Source organism: Bombina bombina, chromosome 1, assembly GCF_027579735.1.
Source record: "Bombina bombina isolate aBomBom1 chromosome 1, aBomBom1.pri, whole genome shotgun sequence".
NCBI classification, from domain to species: domain Eukaryota; kingdom Metazoa; phylum Chordata; class Amphibia; order Anura; family Bombinatoridae; genus Bombina; species Bombina bombina.
Genome location: NC_069499.1, coordinates 166,392,507 through 166,411,752, shown reverse-complemented (window position 1 = coordinate 166,411,752; position 19,246 = coordinate 166,392,507). Strand labels below are relative to the sequence as shown.

The window sequence follows — 19,246 nt, the reverse complement described above, 5'->3', positions numbered from 1 at the left end:
TCTCTGAACGAGATAAACAGCAAAACCCCAGACCTACGTTTCGTCCTATTTTGGGCCTCGTCAGTGAGATGCAGCCATATACTTATGTTTTTATTTATGCAAACTATGACCCTGAGGGAAGTTTCTCTTAGGGTGATGTGGTAAAACCAGACCAGATGTGGACCTGTTGCTCAGTGTTCCTAGAGGGATATGGCTGCACCTTACTGATGAGGCCCATTATCTATTTATATACTGCAGGGTGTGTGCCATTATCTATTTACATATTGCAGGGTGTGTATCATTATTTTTTACATATTGCAGGGTGTGTACCATTATCTATTAACATATTGCAGGGTGTGTACCATTATCTATTTACATATTGCAGAGTGTGTACCATTATCAATTTACATATTGCAGAGTGTGTACCATTACCAATTTACATATTGCAGGGTGTGTATCATTATCTATTTACAAACTACAGTGGTGTGTGTCATTATCTATTTACATATTGCAGGGTGTGTACCATTATCTATTTACATATTGCAGAGTTTGTAACATTATATTTTTACATATTGTAGGGTGTGTACCATTATCTATTTACAAACAGCAGGGTGTGTGTCATTATCTATTTACAAACAGCAAGGTGTGTGTCATTATCTATTTACATATTGCAGGGTGTGTACCATTATCTATTTACATACAGCAGTGTGTGTACCGTTATCTATTTACATATTACAGGGTGCGTACCTTTATCTATTTACATATTGCTGGGTGTGTACCATTATCTATTTACATACAGCAGGGTGTGTACCATTATCATATTGCAGGGTGTGTACCATTATCTATTTACATACTGCAGGGTGTGTACCATTACTTATCTGCATATTGTTCCATTTTGCGTTTGCCTTGTAATGGCTTATAGATGACTAGTTGATAAGCCTGCCCAGAGGGCAGTCTGTGTTTTAAAAATAAAACCCCCAAGCTACAAAAAATACAAAAGTAAAAATACAGAAAAAAATTAACAAAGCTATCCAAAATAATAAAATTAAACCTAAACTAATACCCCTATAAAAAGAAAAAATCCCCCCCAAAATGTTCAAATCAGCCAAAAAGATTTCAGTAGCCCTCATTCTATTGGCTGCTGAATTTTTCAAAACAGCCAATAGGATTAGAGCCACTGAAATCCTATTGGCTGTTCAAATCAGCCAATAAGATTTCAATAGCTCTCATCCTATTGGCTGATTTTTGAAAATTTCCGCCAAAAGGAATTCAAATAAACTAACCGCTTTGTGCGGGCGGTTAGTTTATTTTTTTCTTAGTACTTCGTGCGGGCGGTTGGTTTATTTTTTGAAATACTTATTGTGGGCGCTTAGGTTTTTTTTAATACTTATTGCGGGCGTTCTTTTTTTTTTGTAATGCTCTGTTTGCCTTCGCTGCATCCCGGTGGATTCCGAAAATGGCAGGGTGGTAAAAGTATCCACCTTCGCTGCCAACATTCCTTTGAGGATGCGTGCGCAACTGCCGACGGCGACGGATGCGCTACAAATGCGATTATAGTATAGATCAGTGAAACAGTTTTAAGTTAAGTATATGATATTTTTATGTCAATATTAAGGTGGCTGTGGAGATGCTACAGGGGTATATTTTTTTGTTAATTTGGGATGGATCTGGACTCAGCTCAAAGTATGTTGAGCTTGTGGCCCATCCAATGTTAGCAGATGGTTAGAGATGATGGTTATACCAATAATGGATAGAAATATCTATCAAGACTTCGCTACTCAAGCGATAAGTCAGAAGCTTGTCACCTATGTGTAAATTCTTAAAATTTAAAAAAAAAAAATCATCAAAAATGACTATTTTGCCCTGCCTGTGACATTGTTTTGGTTTTTTTTGTGTTCTAAAATGTAAATAATAGTCTGTATTTATTTAAAACAACAAATATTACCTTTCTGATTACTGTACTGTACTATCTTTCTGATTGTACTATGTAAAGTATTTAAAAATTATACAAAACTACATTTATGTTACATGTATAAGTTGTATTATGGCATGCAAATAAATATATAGTTATTCAGTTTGGTATGCAACATTCTGAAGAGATTTGACATGTTGCCACACAAAAGGGAAAAAAAAAACAGTATTAATCGATTTAGCACATAAATAGCAATGCAAAATGAAGCTGTATAAAATCAGAGAAAAACAGCCTTACCTTGATTCAACAGCAGGGCTATATAAATGAGCCAGATAAAGAGAGATAGGAGGGAGGGAGAACAAGAGAGATGGAAAGTGGGGGAAGAGAGAAATAAAAATTAAAATGCAAATCTGAATGAAACTAAAATAATGAATACAAATGATTATAAGTAATGAGGTGAGTTGACAATGTATAAAAGAACAGGCATGTGAACAGCAACACACAGCAATGATTAAATAGCATAACAGCACAAAGCTCAGCCCATGCAAGGGCTACATTACAAGTTGAGTGCTAACATTATGCATGTGCAATAACTTAAATTATGCTTACCTGATAATTTTCTTTTCTTCAGATGGAAAGAGTCCACAGCTGCATTCATTACTTTTGGGAATTTAGAACCTGGCCACCAGGAGGAGGCAAAGACACCCCAGCCAAAGGCTTAAATACTCCTCCCACTTCCCTCATCCACCAGTGAATCTGCAGAGGAACAAGGAACAGTAGAAGAAACATCAGGGTGAAAAGGTGCCAGAAGAACAGAAATAACAGACGCCCCCCAGAAAAAATACGGGAGCTGTGGACTCTTTCCATCTGAAGAAAAGAAAATGATCAGGTAAGCATAAGTTAAGTGTTTCTTTATAAATGGAAAGAGTCCACAGCTGCATTAATTACTTTTGGGAAAACAATACCCAAGCTATAGAGGACAGTGAATGCAAAAACGGGAGGGTACAAGAGGCGGCCCATTCTGAGGGCACCTAGCCTGAAAACCCCTACCTAAGAAAATCCCGCTTCGTCCGAAGCCGAGAACAACTTTGAAAGAAAGGAAAAGGCCCAAGGACACTGACCCGCAGATAGTCCACAGCCTTGCTAGAGACCGCAGGAACTAGACTCGACTGAGTCAACAGCCTCCAAGAGACACTGTCCCCAGCAGTCAGTATCCAAACAACACACCCCTTCTAAAGAAAGTGAACAGACTACCGTATTCTTCCACAAAGAAGAAAAGGTACGGAGAAAACATGATTGTACTTGTAAAGCGCGGCTAATCCCCCTTAAGGGACTCAAGGCACTGCTCATTTTATCAACCTCGAAAGGAGGAAAGGCTGAGTAGAACTCGCTGGAGATCGAACTTGCAAACCCTCGGTTTGCTACAGTGCATAGTAGCCACAGTGCATTAGTATGCTGAGCTAGCTTCCAGCTTGCATAAGGAACTCCAGAAAAAAATCCTAAAAGGGGCACAACGAGTCCTAAATAAAAACACAGAGCAAAAACCAGAGAAACCGGGTCAGGCTAACATAGACCCAACCAGTCTCATAGAAACAAGGGGAGGCAACGCCCAGACCCCAGAAATACAGAAACCACGGGATAAGGCCGGGAGTCTGAAACAGAGAGAGGATCTTCCCCTAATACAGTGCAACCGCACTCTAGAAAGCAACTGAAGACGAAGGTCCCCAAGTCGCAAAAAGGTATCTCAGAATACCGAAATATTCAGAACAAAACTTTGTGCAGCAAGCTCAGATAGGTCTGACGAACAACACCTGAAGCAAAAACACTGCACGCTGCAGTCATCTAAAAATGACTCTGAAACTTAAATACTTGCAGGGCAAGTAGAAAGCAGCTGAAGATAGGATCCTTCAGATTGCTAAGTATCCACTAACCGGCGATAACGTTACAGGCTATCTAAGAGCCGCCAGTCCTTCCCACAAATCTTGAATGTGGAGAAAAGAGAAACCTCAAAAGGCTTACTGTACCTCGAATGCTCCGAGGACTAAATAGCAGAGCAACAGATCTCAGATCCTGTTCCAACACCAGACCAGCCCAAGCGACAAAAATGTCTGATAGATAGGGGGACAGAAGACCCCAACCACAAGCCCCCAGGGAATGGAAGAAAAGAAGGGGGGACTCACCCACCCCAACAGAGCTCGGGTGCCAACCCAATCCGCTCCTCCAAAATAAGGCACTTCCAAGGAGAAACCCCTAGGACCTGGAACAGAGAAAAGTGCAATAGATCCATACGAAGACCTGTCACAACTATCTTAGACAGTCTCTCCGTAGAGAGATCAATTTCCAACAGGTGGAACAGAGCACACAGAGCTGCAGATGTTGCCCCTTACACAAATAAGCCACCTGAACCAACCTCCTACACACAGAGCAGGACAAGGACCCTCCAGAGAGAGGAAACCCCATTTGATAAGGAAGATAAACTATCCCCCCAAAAGGGCACAGATAAGAACAGCGTACATGTCCACAAGACATGAAGCCATAGAATGATCAAAACACGGACTGAATGAAAAATCATCCAGACACCACTGTTGACCCAACAGAGAAAAAAACTTCCCATAGAGGAGCACACTCCGTCCGAAGGACAAGTCAGGCCTTAAAGTTTATAACCAGTACCCGAAGGTGGATGGGAATTTTGGCCTACCTGCTTGCAAGCCCAATGAGCTAGCCCATATGTCGCAACATAGGGTCCCTGAAAAAAACTGGGTCATCCCGAACCAGTCCACCGGATCATAAGTCTCCAGACATCCAAGAAGTATCCAAAACAAGAACTCCAGACCCAGGACCCAAAATTGTCTAACAACGAACGACACCCTCAGGGAACACAAGATACCCCATCTGAAGCAATCTGACCTAACAGGGGATGAGAACAGGAAAATCCCAGAGAACGGGTACAGGACTCACTCGTAATTCCCAGCCCAAAGGGAAGAGAACACCCTTAGCTGGAGGTCAACACCCCCCAGCAAGGTACTAGGCCATGACAAAGTCACACAATTTCTCTAGAGTCCAAAGGTCCCAAGGGCAGCACTAAGGGAAATGAAAACGAGAACAGGCTCACCTGAACAAATAGAAGAAAGTCTCCATAATCCTTTCAGATTAATGTTCCAGAGGACCACACCCAAAGGAGAAGAATGCGAAGCATCCCGAACCCTGGAAGAAAAACATCCCCTAAGCAAAAGGCTTGGAAAAAGAGACAACACCTCCTATCGCCCATGATATGGAGACAACTAACTCCCGAAGGAAGACAGAGCCTCACGGCCTTCACTTCCTAATTAAGCGGCCAAAGCCACCACAAAAACCGGACGAAGTCCAGAAAGTCTCGACCCAAAGGAACGGAACCTCTAAAAGGAATAAGTCCTAAAAGGACACTTCCAAAGAGACCATGAAAGGCAAAACCATAAGAATGGTGGCATGAAGGACGTAAATCCTGCAAACTTCCAACCCACAACGGGAAGGAACACTCTAGTTCCTGAAAAATTTGGAAATGACTTAGCATGTCGCTGCGGATCTCAACGGAGTCCCGGCCCACTAGATTGAAAGGCGAATGAGGACTGAACCAATCCCCCATGCCCCTAAGCAACCACGGACCCTCAAGTCCTCTCAGGATGCTAGTTTAAGCTTGTAAAACAAGACAATCACACAATCATATTGTGATCACTAGGTGCCCTCACCAGACATAAAAAGGTGCCATGTGTCTGAACTAGGCCTCAAAGACAGAAGGATTTGTACCCAGTCAGAACCAGCCTGAAACCAAGGGCCCCAGCACTGTCAAGGCCACATAGAGTCTCCCCCGATGATGGAGGGATAAAGAACAGTCAGACAGACTTTTGTAAACAGAGCGACCACAAAATCGCGAGTATCAATTCCAGAGAGGAAAGTTCCCGAAGGAAACATCACACCACAACATGAGCTTTAAACCAAATAAAAATCATCCTCACTGGATGAAAATAAAAGATAAGGCAACCCGTAGGTTATCGCCCAGGAAGAACGGACAGACCCGCTGGACCAGCCCAACAGGGGTCCGAGACTTCCAAGCTCAGAACTGGAAAAGGATACACAAATACTATAAGAAGATGACTTCATCCCCTTATGTCTATGTATGCAAGCCAGTCAAGTAAGACTGAGAATCCCCAGACCCATTAAGAGTGGGATCCTTCAGCAACTTCCAGTGTTGGGATGGTTTTGCAGAAAGACTCTCCCTGCATCTCCAGACTCTAACTTTCACCCATGCTCTCACTGAGAGGCTGACAGCACTACTTAAAACTCCAGTCCCATGCCGAAGAGTACTACCCTCCATAAGAGACTATTGAAAACTTCTGACACTTCTCTGCCAACCTCCTGGGACGAAAGGCAAAGAATGACTGGGGGATGAGGGAAGTGGGAGGAGTATTTAAGCCTTTGGCTGGGATGTCTTTGCCTCCTCCTGGTGGCTAGGTTCTAAATTCCCAAAAGTAATGAATGCAGCTGTGGACTCTTTCCATTTATGAAGAAAAATTAAATATTACACCCGCTCTCACTTGCACGCGTATTAAAAGTTGAAAATAAACGCAACCGCTTGGGCGCAAACTTAATTTGCGCATGTCTGGTAAGTGTGACTGAAGCCCTCCCGTAAATGGTTAGGCCTTAAATTAAAGTTGCACTAAACACATCATAAATACATTCAAATAAAGTGTTGCACTCATATATACACTATCTAATAAAAATGATTCACATAAATATTAAAACAAAAAGTTATAAGGGTTAAAAGGTAGATAGTAAATGACAAGATATTTGAATAGAAAGGGCTATAATGTATGTATACATTTATGTGTAAATATGTGTATGTATGTATATTTACATATGTATACAGGCATACCTTGGAGCTATTGCGGTTTTGGTTCCAGAACACCACAATAAAGCGAATATTGTAATAAATGTTTTGGATACCCAGCGCATATAGTGCTGTAGTCTATTAAATGTGCAATTATGCCTAAAAAAACATTGTACACACCTTAATTAAAAAATACCTTATTGCTAAAAAAATTCTAACCATCTTCTGAGCCTTCAGCTAGTTTTTTTCTTTTTGCTAGTTGTGTTTATATATATATATATATATATATATATATATACTAGTCCTAAAGCCCGTTCACACAGGCCATTTTTTGCAGTACAGCGGTCTCTCTCTCTCTCTCTTCCCCCTCTCTTTTGCTCTCTCTCTCCCCTCTCTTTTGAGCTTTCTCTCTCCCCCCTCTCTTTTGAGCTCTCTCCCCCCTCTCTTTTGCGCTCTCTCCCCCTCTCTTTTGCACTCTCTCTGTCCCCCCTCTCTTTTGCTCTCTCTCTCCCCCCCCACCCTCTTATGAGCTCTATCTCTCACCCTCTCTTTTGCGCTCTCTCTCTCCCCCATCTCTTTTGCGCTCTCTCTCCCCCCATCTCTTTTGCTCTCTCTCCACCCTCTTTCCCCTCTCTTTTGCGCTCTCTCTCCCCCCTCTCTTTTGCGCTCTCTCTCCCCCTCTCTTTTGTGCTCTCTCTCTCTCCCCTCTCTTTTGAGCTCTCTCCCCCCCTCTCTTTTGCGCTCTCTCTCCACCCCTCTCTTTTGCGCTCTCTCTCTCCCCCACTCTTTTGCGCTCTCTCTTCCCCCTCTCTTTTGCGCTCTCTCTTCCCCCTCTCTTTTGCGCTCTCTCTTCCCCCTCTCTTTTGCGCTCTCTCCTCCCTCTCTTTTGCCGTCTCTCTCCCCCCTCTCTTTTGCTGTCTCTCTCCCCCCTCTCTTTTGCTGTCTCTCTCCCCCCTCTCTTTTGCTGTCTCTCTCCCCCTCTCTCTTTTGCTGTCTCTCTCCCCCCTCTTTTGCTGTCTCTCTCCCCCCTCTTTTGCTGTCTCTCTTCCCCTCTCTCTTTTGCTGTCTCTCTCCCCCCTCTCTTTTGCTGTCTCTCTTCCTGTCTCTCCCTTCTATCGCATGGCCACGCCCCCTTCATGGCAATTCACGCCGACCACGCCCCCTTCATGGCAATTCACGCCCCCACTCATGCCCATTCTGCCGCAGATCAGCTAGGGACTCAAAGGCCAGGTGTGTTTGTCCTTGTGCTGTCTCTACTGCACATGACAGCTTCGGACAAACACACTTGGCCTTTTATTATATAGGATGTATATATATATATATATATATATATATATATATACACACATATGTCTACAAGTGTATTTGTGTGTTTATATGTGTAGATGTGTAGAAAATGATGGCAACAGACATGCTTGACGCAGCGTTGCCACAAACCTTCAATTTGTAAAAAACGCAATATCTGCAATGGCAATAAAGTGAAGCACAATAAAACTAGGTACACCTCTCTTCCCCCCTCTCTTTTGCGCTCTCTCTTCCCCCCTCTCTTTTGCGCTCTCTCCTCCCTCTCTTTTGCTGTCTCTCTCCCGCTCTTTTGCGCTCTCTTCCCCCCTCTCTTTTGCGCACTCCTCCCTCTCTTTTGCCGTCTCTCTCCCCCCTCTCTTTTGCTGTCTTTCCCCCCTCTCTCTTTTGCTGTCTCTCTTCCCCCCTCTCTTTTGCTGTCTCTCTCCCCCCTCTCTTTTGCTGTCTCTCTCCCCCCTCTCTTTTGCTGTCTCTCTCCCCCTCTCTCTTTTGCTGTCTCTCTCCCCCCTCTTTTGCTGTCTCTCTCCCCCCTCTTTTGCTGTCTCTCTTCCCCTCTCTCTTTTGCTGTCTCTCTCCCCCCTCTCTTTTGCTGTCTCTCTCCCACTCTCTCTTTTGCTGTCTCTCCCCCCCCCCTCTCTTTTGCTGTCTCTCTCCCCCCTCTCTCTTTTGCTGTCTCTCTCCCTCTTCTCTCTTTTGCTGTCTCTCTCCCCCTCTCTTTTGCTGCCTCTCTTCCCCTCTCTCTTTTGCTGTCTCTCTTCCCCTCTCTCTTTTGATGTCTCTCCCCCCCTCTTTTTTGCTGTCTCCCCCCCCCCCCCTCTTTTGCTGTCTCTCTCCCCCTCTCTCTTTTGCTATCTCTCTCCCCCCTCTCTTTTGCTGTCTCTCTCCCGCCTCTTTTGCTGTCTCTCTCTCCCTCTCTCTATCCCCCCTCTTCTGCTCTCTCTATTCACCCTCTTCTGTTCTCTCTCCCCCCTCTCTTTTGAGCTCTCTCTCTCCCTTCCCCTCTCTCTCCCCCCTCTCTATCTCTCTCCCTTCTATCGCGTGGCCACACCCCCTTCATGGCAATTCACGCCGACCACGCCCCCTTCATGGCAATTCACGCCCCCACTCATGCCCATTCTGCCGCAGATCAGCTAGGGACTCAAAGGCCAGGTGTGTTTGTCCTTGTGCTGTCTCTACTGCACATGACAGCTTCGGACAAACACACTTGGCCTTTTATTATATAGGATGTATATATATATATATATATATATATATATACATACATATGTCTACAAGTGTATTTGTGTGTTTATATGTGTAGATGTGTAGAAAATGATGGCAATAGACATGCTTGACGCAGCGTTGCCACAAACCTTCAATTTGTAAAAAACGCAATATCTGCAATGGCAATAAAGTGAAGCACAATAAAACTAGGTACACCTGTATATGTGTATACACGTGTATTTATGTGTTTATATATGTATATAAATTCATATATATATACACATATTAACACATATATACACATGTATAGACATATGCACATATGTATGTATATATACTTTGGAGCCCTTTCCAAACAAATATCTGAAAAAAAGAAAAAACTTAAATTATGCTTAACTGATAATTTTCTTTTCTTCAGATGGAAAGAGTCCACAGCTGAATTCATTACTTTTGGAAAATAAGAACCTGGCCACCAGGAGGAGGCAAAGACACCCCAGGCAAAGGCTTAAATACTCCTCCCACTTCCCTCATCCCCCAGTCATTCTGCCGAGGAACAAGGAACAGTAGAAGAAATACCAGGGTGAAAAGGTGCCAGAAGAATAAAAAATAAGAGATGCCCCACAGAAAAAATATGGGTGGGGAGCTGTGGACTCTTTCCATCTGAAGAAAAGAAAATTATCAGGTAAGCATAATTTAAGTTTTTCTTCATAAATGGAAAGAGTCCACAGCTGCATTCATTACTTTTGGGAAAACAATACCCAAGCTATAGAGGACACTGAATGCAAAAACGGGAGGGTACAATAGGCGGCCCATTCTGAGGGCACCAGGCCTGAAAAAAACCACAACCCAACCAAAACCCGCTTCGTCGAAGCCGGGCAAAAGAACTAAAAGGAAAAGGCCCCAAGAACACTGACTCGCAGATAGTCTGAAAGTCTAAGTAGAGACCGCAAGCAGACTCACTGAGCCAACACTCCTCCAGGAGAACCATCTCCCAGCAGTCGGTCCCCTTACTAGTACAGTACCAAAATCCCCAAAAGGGAGAGGACAAGGGTAAGCCAAAGGGATACCCAAAAGGTACAGCAAAATCCATAAAAGAAAAAAACCCCTTCAAAGGAAGGCCAAGTCCACAGAGACCAGAATGGACCCCGAGAACAAGGGGAGACGACGCCCACTCCACAAGGAGCAACCGGGCATCATCAAGGAGAAGAAACATCTCCCAAACATCGTGCAACAGCACCAAAAAATACTTCTGAAGACAAAGTCCTCAAAACGTCAGAACTCAGAGACTGAGCAAATAGAAAATTACAAGTAGCAAACTTAGAAAATAAATATCTGAGTCCAGTAACACATTGCCATCCGTATGAAGATAAAGAGAAAACACTATCGGTAAAAAATGAGTGGCCGAACAAAATAGCAGACTGCGCAACCTCCAAGTCAGAGATTGCTCAACCTCCAAGACAGAGGACACTCTGGCAGATCTGAAAGCAAGGGAACCGAAATGAACCCCAAAACCGGTCCCCAAAAGGGCGGAAGAATGGACACAGCCACTTCAACCTAAAGACAATCGAGCAGGCGTTAGACCCAAGGAGATCTAGCACGGCCACCCAACTAAGTCTCAATGCGGAGCCAGCAGCTCCCCAGATGGAAAGGAACAACTCAAAGAGCAGACAAATCCCCTAACCAGATAAACATCTGTTCCAAACTCCCGAACACAGAAGCACCTAAAAAAGGAACTACACCTCCGTAAGGAGGACAACAAGCCCCCTGAAGAGTAGAGCGTCGATAAACACCTGCCCATAAGACAGGAAGTCGTAGTAAGAACCGAGAAGACACAAGGCCACGTCACTGATGAACACGAAAAAACCTCTTAAAACACTGTCGTGCTAGCACACATACCAGGTGCAAAAGTGACAGCTGAGCAACTGCAAACCTTCCGTTTGCTAGGCAAGAAAGCCCACCAACAGGTAACGTTAGTTGGCTGTCCCAAGGGAACCATATTGTCTGGCACAAGACAAGCCCCAATGAGCCCCGGGTCTCAGTAAATCTGGCCAAGTTGTAAAACAGAACAGCCAGAACAAGGGCTAAGCCCAAGTACCCCAGAAACTGGAACCCCCAGGCCCCCAGGCCAGTCCTAAGATCATAAGGTCCGGTAACATCCCACAGTGGGATCCACAAAGAGAAAACACAGAGTAAAACCTTTGAAAACCGGAAGATCAGGTCAAGAAGCCTGGGCCCCACAAATGTTTAGATTAAACAATCTTCCAGGAACATAAATCCCTCGTCTGATATAAAAAAACAGACCTCCCAGGAAAAATCCAGAATAACCCGGATAACAAGAGCAAGAAGCCCTTGCAAGTCCCAACCCAAAGGGAAGAGACCACCCCTTGCAGGAGCCCAACACTCCAAAGAGCCAGGGCCATAAAAGGACACTAGAGCTAACAGGCGCCCAAGCAACATTAACATGATTGTGCTTGAAAAACAGAATTTATGCTTACCTGATAAATTACTTTCTCCAACGGTGTGTCCGGTCCACGGCGTCATCCTTACTTGTGGGAATATCTCTTCCCCAACAGGAAATGGCAAAGAGTCCCAGCAAAGCTGGCCATATAGTCCCTCCTAGGCTCCGCCCACCCCAGTCATTCGACCGACGGACAGGAGGAAAAAATAGGAGAAACCATAGGGTGTCGTGGTGACTGTAGTTAAAGAAAATAATTCATCGGACCTGATTAAAAAACCAGGGCGGGCCGTGGACCGGACACACCATTGGAGAAAGTAATTTATCAGGTAAGCATAAATTCTGTTTTCTCCAACATTGGTGTGTCTGGTCCACGGCGTCATCCTTACTTGTGGTAACCAATACCAAAGCTTTAGGACACGGATGAAGGGAGGGAGCAAATCAGGTCACCTAAACGGAAGGCACCACGGCTTGCAAAACCTTTCTCCCAAAAATAGCCTCCGAAGAAGCAAAAGTATCAAATTTGTAAAATTTGGCAAAAGTGTGCAGTGAAGACCAAGTCGCTGCCTTACATATCTGATCAACAGAAGCCTCGTTCTTGAAGGCCCATGTGGAAGCTACAGCCCTAGTGGAGTGGAGTCGGATGATGCTTTTAAGCCAAAAGGAAAGAGAGGTAGAAGTTGCTTTTTGACCTCTCCTTTTACCAGAATAGACGACAAACAGAGAAGAAGTTTGTCTGAACTCTTTTGTAGCTTCTAAGTAGAACTTTAGAGCACGGACTACATCTAAATTGTGTAGCAAACGTTCCTTCTTTGAAACTGGATTCGGACACAAAGAAGGTACAACTATCTCCTGATTAATATTTTTGTTGGAAACAACCTTTGGTAGAAAACCAGGCTTAGTACGCAGAACAACCTTATCTGAATGGAACACCAGATAGGGTGGAGTACACTGTAGAGCAGATAACTCAGAAACTCTTCTAGCAGAAGAAATAGCAACCAAAAACAAAACTTTCCAAGATAACAACTTAATATCTATGGAATGTAAAGGTTCAAACGGAACCCCTTGAAGAACTAAAAGAACTAGATTTAAACTCCAGGGAGGAGTCAAAGGTCTGTAAACAGGCTTGATCCTAACCAGAGCCTGAACAAATGCTTGAACATCTGGCACAACTGCCAGTCGTTTGTGTAGTAGGACAGATAAAGCAGAAATCTGTCCCTTTAGAGAACTCGCAGATAATCCTTTATCCAAACCTTCTTGTAGAAAGGAAAGAATCCTAGGAATCTTTATCTTATTCCATGGGAATCCCTTGGATTCACACCAGCAGATATATCTTTTCCATATTTTATGGTAAATCTTTCTAGTTACCGGTTTTCTGGCTTGAACCAGAGTATCTATCATGGAATCTGAAAACCCACGCTTTGATAGAATCAAGCGTTCAATCTCCAAGCCGTCAGCTGGAGGGAGACCAGATTTGGATGTTCGAATGGACCCTGAACAAAAAGGTCCTGTCTCAAAGGTAGCTTCCATGGTGGAACCAATGACATATTCCCCAGGTCTGCATACCAAGTCCTGCGTGGCCACGCAGGAGCTATCAAGATCACCGAGGCCCTCTCCTGTTTGATCCTGGCTACCAGCCTGGGAATGAGAGGAAACGGTGGAAACACATAAGCTAGGTTGAAGGTCCAAGGCGCTACTAGTGCATCCACTAGAGTCGCCTTGGGATCCCTGGATCTGGACCCGTAGCAAGGAACCTTGAAGTTCTGACGAGACGCCATCAGATCCATATCTGGAATGCCCCATAGTTGCGTCAACTGGGCAAAGATCTCCGGGTGGAGTTCCCACTCCCCCGGATGGAATGTCTGACGACTCAAATAATCCGCTTCCCAGTTTTCCACACCTGGAATGTGGATCGCAGATAGGTGGCAGGAGTGATTCTCCGCCCATTGTATTATTTTGGTCACTTCTTTCATCGCCAGGGAACTCCTTGTTCCCCCCTGATGATTGAGATACACAACAGTCGTCATGTTGTCTGACTGGAATCTTATGAATCTGGCCTTTGCTAGCTGAGGCCAAGCCCTGAGAGCATTGAATATCGCTCTTAGTTCCAGAATGTTTATCGGGAGAAGAGACTCTTCCCGAGACCACAGTCCCTGAGCTTTCAGGGATTCCCAGACCGCGCCCCAGCCCACTAGGCTGGCGTCGGTCATGACGATGACCCACTCTGGACTGCGGAAGCTCATTCCCTGGGATAGGTGATCCTGGGTTAGCCACCAACGGAGTGAGTCTCTGGTCTTCTGATCTACTTGAATCACTGGAGACAAGTCTGTATAGTCCCCATTCCACTGTTTCAGCATGCACAGTTGTAATGGTCTTAGATGAATTCGCGCAAAAGGAACTATGTCCATTGCCTCAACCATCAAACCTACTACTTCCATGCACTGAGCTACGGAAGGACGAGGAATAGAATGAAGAACTTGAAAAGCGTTTAGAAGTTTTGACTTTCTGACTTCTGTCAAGAAAATCCTCATTTCTAAGGAATCTATTATTGTTCCCAAGAAGGGAACTCTTGTCGACGGAGACAGGGAACTTTTTTCTATGTTCACCTTCCATCCGTGAGATCTGAGAAAGGCCAGAACGATGTCTGAGTGAGCCTTTGCCTTTGAAAGAGACGACGCTTGTACTAGAATGTCGTCCAAGTACGGTACTACTGCAATGCCCCTTGGTCTTAGAACCGCTAGAAGGGATCCGAGTACCTTTGTGAAAATCCTTGGAGCAGTGGCTAACCCGAATGGGAGTGCCACAAACTGGTAATGTTTGTCCAGAAAAGCGAACCTTAGGAACTGATGATGTTCTTTGTGGATAGGGATATGTAGATACGCATCCTTTAGATCCACGGTAGTCATAAATTGACCTTCCTGAATTGTGGGTAGAATCGTTCGAATGGTTTCCATCTTGAACGATGGTACTCTGAGAAATTTGTTTAGGATCTTTAAATCCAGGATTGGTCTGAAAGTTCCCTCTTTTTTGGGAACTACAAACAGATTTGAGTAAAAACCCATTCCTTGTTCCGCTGTTGGAACTGGGTGTATCACCCCCATCTTTAACAGGTCTTCTACACAATGTAAGAATGCCTGTCTCTTTATTTGGTTTGAGGATAAGTGAGACATGTGGAACCTTCCCCTTGGGGGTAGTTCCTTGAATTCCAGAAGATAACCCTGAGAAACTATTTCTAGCGTCCAGGGATCCTGAACATCTCTTGCCCAAGCCTGAGCAAAGAGAGAGAGTCTGCCCCCCACTAGATCCGGTCCCGGATCGGGGGCTACTCCTTCATGCTGTTTTGTTAGCAGCGGAAGGCTTCTTGGCCTGCTTACCCTTGTTCCAGCCTTGCATCGGTTTCCAGGCTGGTTTGGTCTGTGAGGCAATACCCTCTTGCTTAGAGGATGCAGAATTAGAGCCCGGTCCGGTCCTGAAATTACGAAAGGAACGAAAATTAGACTTATTCTTGGCTTTGAAAGGCCTATCTTGTGGAAGGGCGTGGCCCTTTCCCCCAGTGATGTCTGAGATAATCTCTTTCAATTCTGGCCCAAAGAGAGTTTTACCCTTGAAGGGGATATTAAGCAATTTTGTCTTGGATGATACATCCGCTGACCAAGACTTTAGCCAAAGCGCTCTGCGCGCCACAATTGCAAACCCTGAATTTTTCGCAGCTAATCTAGCTATTTGCAAAGCGGCATCTAAAATAAAGGAGTTAGCCAACTTAAGTGCGTGAACTCTGTCCATAACCTCCTCATATGGAGTCTCTCTACTGAGCGACTTTTCTAGTTCCTCGAACCAGAACCACGCTGCTGTAGTGACAGGAACAATGCACGAAATGGGTTGAAGAAGGTAACCTTGCTGTATAAAAATCTTTTTAAGCAAACCCTCCAATTTTTTATCCATAGGATCTTTGAAAGCACAATTATCCTCGATAGGAATAGTAGTGCGCTTGTTTAGAGTAGAAACTGCCCCCTCGACCTTAGGGACTGTCTGCCATAAGTCCTTTCTGGGGTCGACCATAGGAAATAATTTCTTAAATATAGGAGGGGGAACAAAAGGTATGCCGGGCTTCTCCCATTCCTTATTCACTATGTCCGCCACCCGCTTGGGTATAGGAAAAGCGTTGGGGTGCACCGGAACCTCTAGGAACTTGTCCATCTTGCATAATTTTTCTGGAATGACCAGGTTGTCACAATCATCCAGAGTAGATAACACCTCCTTAAGCAGTGCGCGGAGATGTTCTAATTTAAATTTAAATGTCACAACATCAGGTTCAGCCTGTTGGGAAATTTTTCCTGAATCTGAAATTTCCCCATCTGACAAAACCTCCCTCATGGCCCCTTCAGATTGGTGTGAGGGTATGACAGAACAATTATCATCAGCGCCCTCCTGCTCTTCAGTGTTTAAAACAGAGCAATCGCGCTTTCTCTGATATGCAGGCATTTTGGATAAAATATTTGCCATGGAGTTATCCATTACAGCCGTCAATTGTTGCATGGTAATAAGCATTGGCGCGCTAGAAGTACTAGGGGCCTCCTGCGTGGGCAAAACTGGTGTAGACACAGAAGGAGATGATGTAGAACCATGTCTACTCCCTTCATCTGAAGAATTATCTTGGGCAACTTCATTATCTGTGACAGTACTGTCCTTACTTTGTTTGGACGCTTTGGCACAATTATCACATAATTTAGAAGGGGGAGACACATTGACTTTCATACATATAGAACATAGCTTATCTGAAGGCACAGACATGTTAAACAGGCTTAAACTTGTCAGTAAAACACAAAAACAGTTTTAAAACAAAACCGTTACTGTCTCTTTAAATTTTAAACAGAGCACACTTTATTACTGAATATGTGAAAAAATATGAAGGAATTGTTCAAAATTTACCAAAATTTCACCACAGTGTCTTAAAGCATTAAAAGTATTGCACACCAATTTTCAGAGCTTTAACCCTTAAAATAACGAAACCGGAGCCGGTTACAGTTTTAACCCCTCTACAGTCCCAGCTACAGCCTTTGCTGTGACTCTACCATACCAAATGACGCCTTCTAGGAACTTTTCCAACTATTTTCAGGTCCTCACACATGCATCTGCATGTCTTGCTCTCAAAAACAACTGCGCAGTAATGGCGCGAAAATGAGGCTCAGCCTACAACTGGGAAGGCCCTTCCTGACTGGAAAAGGGGTCTAACATAGTGCCTGACATTAAAAAACGTTCCCCAAGTTTATAAATGTGAAAAACCAGCATAAACATGTATAAAATGCCCAAATAAAGCAATCGATTTTGCCCATAAAAGTGTCTTCCAGTTTTATAGCCCATATTAAGCCCTTTATTCTGCTTGAGACTAAGAAAATGGCTAACCGGTCCCCATGAGGGGAAATGACAGCCTTCCAGCATTACACAGTCTTGTTAGAAATATGGCTAGTCATACCTTAAGCAGAAAAGTCTGCTAACTGTTTCCCCCAACTGAAGTTACTTCATCTCAACAGTCCTATGTGGAAACAGCAAAGGATTTTAGTTACCGTCTGCTAAAATCATCTTCCTCTCACAAACAGAATTCTTCATCTCTTTCTGTTTCAGAGTAAATAGTACATACCAGCACTATTTTAAAATAACAAACTCTTGATAGTAGAATAAAAAACTACAACTAAACACCACATACTCTTAACCATCTCCGTGGAGATGTTGCCTGTGCAACGGCAAAGAGAATGACTGGGGTGGGCGGAGCCTAGGAGGGACTATATGGCCAGCTTTGCTGGGACTCTTTGCCATTTCCTGTTGGGGAAGAGATATTCCCACAAGTAAGGATGACGCCGTGGACCGGACACACCAATGTTGGAGAAAGTGCGGCTAATCCCCCTAAGGGACACAAGGCACTGCTCATTTTATCAACCTCAAAAGAAGGAAAGGCTGAGTAGACCTCGCCGGGGATCGAAGTACAAGAGGTACAGAGTAGCTACAGAGCATTAGTAAGTTGATCTAGCTGTCCAGCTAGCCACGAGCTCCAGACACAAGGGGAACAGTGAGGACAAGTCACCCGAACAGAGCAACATCAAGCATCCACATCACCTCCGATTCAAAGTCAGAGGACAGTAAAACATGGGTTTGGATGCCACCTGGATGGCAATAACTGACCCATATGAGTGGAAAACCACTAGGACCTCTTCTATCCCAAGAAAGAGATGCAGATAATTCCCAACACCAGTGAAGGACCCCTAACCGGAGCCCAAAAAGACCTCACTGTCTAATGTCCCGAAGGGAATGCAAGTCCCCCGAAGGTGACCCATCTATAAGGAGAAACAGACAAATCCAAGAGGTCTCAATAAAGAAGAGAACCACTAAAGGAACAAGTCCAAAAAGGACAATTTCCTAAAGCAACACCATCTTGATTGGTGGAAAAGAGGCACTAAACCCTCTAATTTTCCCACTACATGGTAATGAATACTCTAGATTTCAAGGGTATCAGAAGCAACAGAGAGTGACACAGCAAAATTCACTGACCCAGTCACCAGAGAGATGGCTATTTAGGACTGAAACAATCCGAGAGCCGCACGGACCCGCAAATCCTCTTGAGAATGCTTAGCTGAAACTTGTAAAACAAATAACATGAAACATAAATAATGTTAAGAGCACTTGGCACCCCAACCTGACCAGCAATGTATAATAGGCGCCACGTGTCTGAATAAGCCACGAGACAGAAGATCTGAACCCAAGCAGGACCAGCCTGCACCAGGGTCATAACTGCCAAGCTGGATAAATCCGCCCTCAGAGAGGGAGGAAGAAAAACAGACAAACATGGGACTAACGTGTCCCAAACAACTTCCGTAGATGCAAACAGCGAGTATTGATCCCAGAGAAAGTTCCCACAGGAAACATAGTATGAAAAATAAAAATAAAATTAATCCTAACCGGATAAAATAAAATAACAGGCAACCCGAGGGTTAATGCCCAAGAAAAACAGAAAGATCCGCAGGACCAGCCTAATGGAAACCCTGTTCTTCCAACAAAACTGGGAAGGATCTCAATAACAAGACTTAAAGGAGATTACTTCATCCCCCCATGTCTAACGAGGTGAGCCATTCGAAGGAGGAGACTGATGAGTCCCATAAACGAGAAGGATAGGGTCCCCAAACAGCTCAAACATGTGTCTGAGTAGAACACGAAGGCGAGTCAGCCTGTAACGAAAGGCACAACACTCAGGAACAGTTACACCCGCAGGGAACTGCACATGCCCTCCTGTGGCCGAGAGACCTGGGGCAATGGGGCACGAACACAATTGCAAATAAACATCTGGACCTTGTAGACGCGCAAGCGCCAAAAGTATGTAAAAGCGAAAACGTGCCACAACCTCCGGGGGGAACAATCCATCCTCCAAGGAGGAAAAAACATAACTTGGGTTACCCGCATGTGTAGTAGTAGGGAGCGGTAGGAAACTCGCCTCCCGGAGGACAGGGCCCCGCCGAGGCGGATGGCTCAGCAGTCCTTTGAA

The 19,246-nt window shown here is 44.4% G+C and overlaps 1 protein-coding gene across 8 annotated transcripts in view; it reads right to left on the bottom strand.

Annotated features, from left to right (window-relative positions):
• Positions 1–19,246, bottom strand: part of SLC8A3 (solute carrier family 8 member A3) — a 679,282-nt gene that overhangs the window by 97,289 nt on the left and 562,747 nt on the right. For 6 of the 8 annotated variants that reach the window (XM_053697699.1, XM_053697703.1, XM_053697701.1 and 3 more), the window contains one exon: positions 2,189–2,206. The exons of the other annotated variants lie outside the window; for them this stretch is intronic. In XM_053697699.1, the coding sequence (XP_053553674.1) occupies positions 2,189–2,206 (18 nt within the window). The remainder of the gene's footprint in view (positions 1–2,188; positions 2,207–19,246) is intronic. 8 annotated transcript variants of the gene reach the window in all.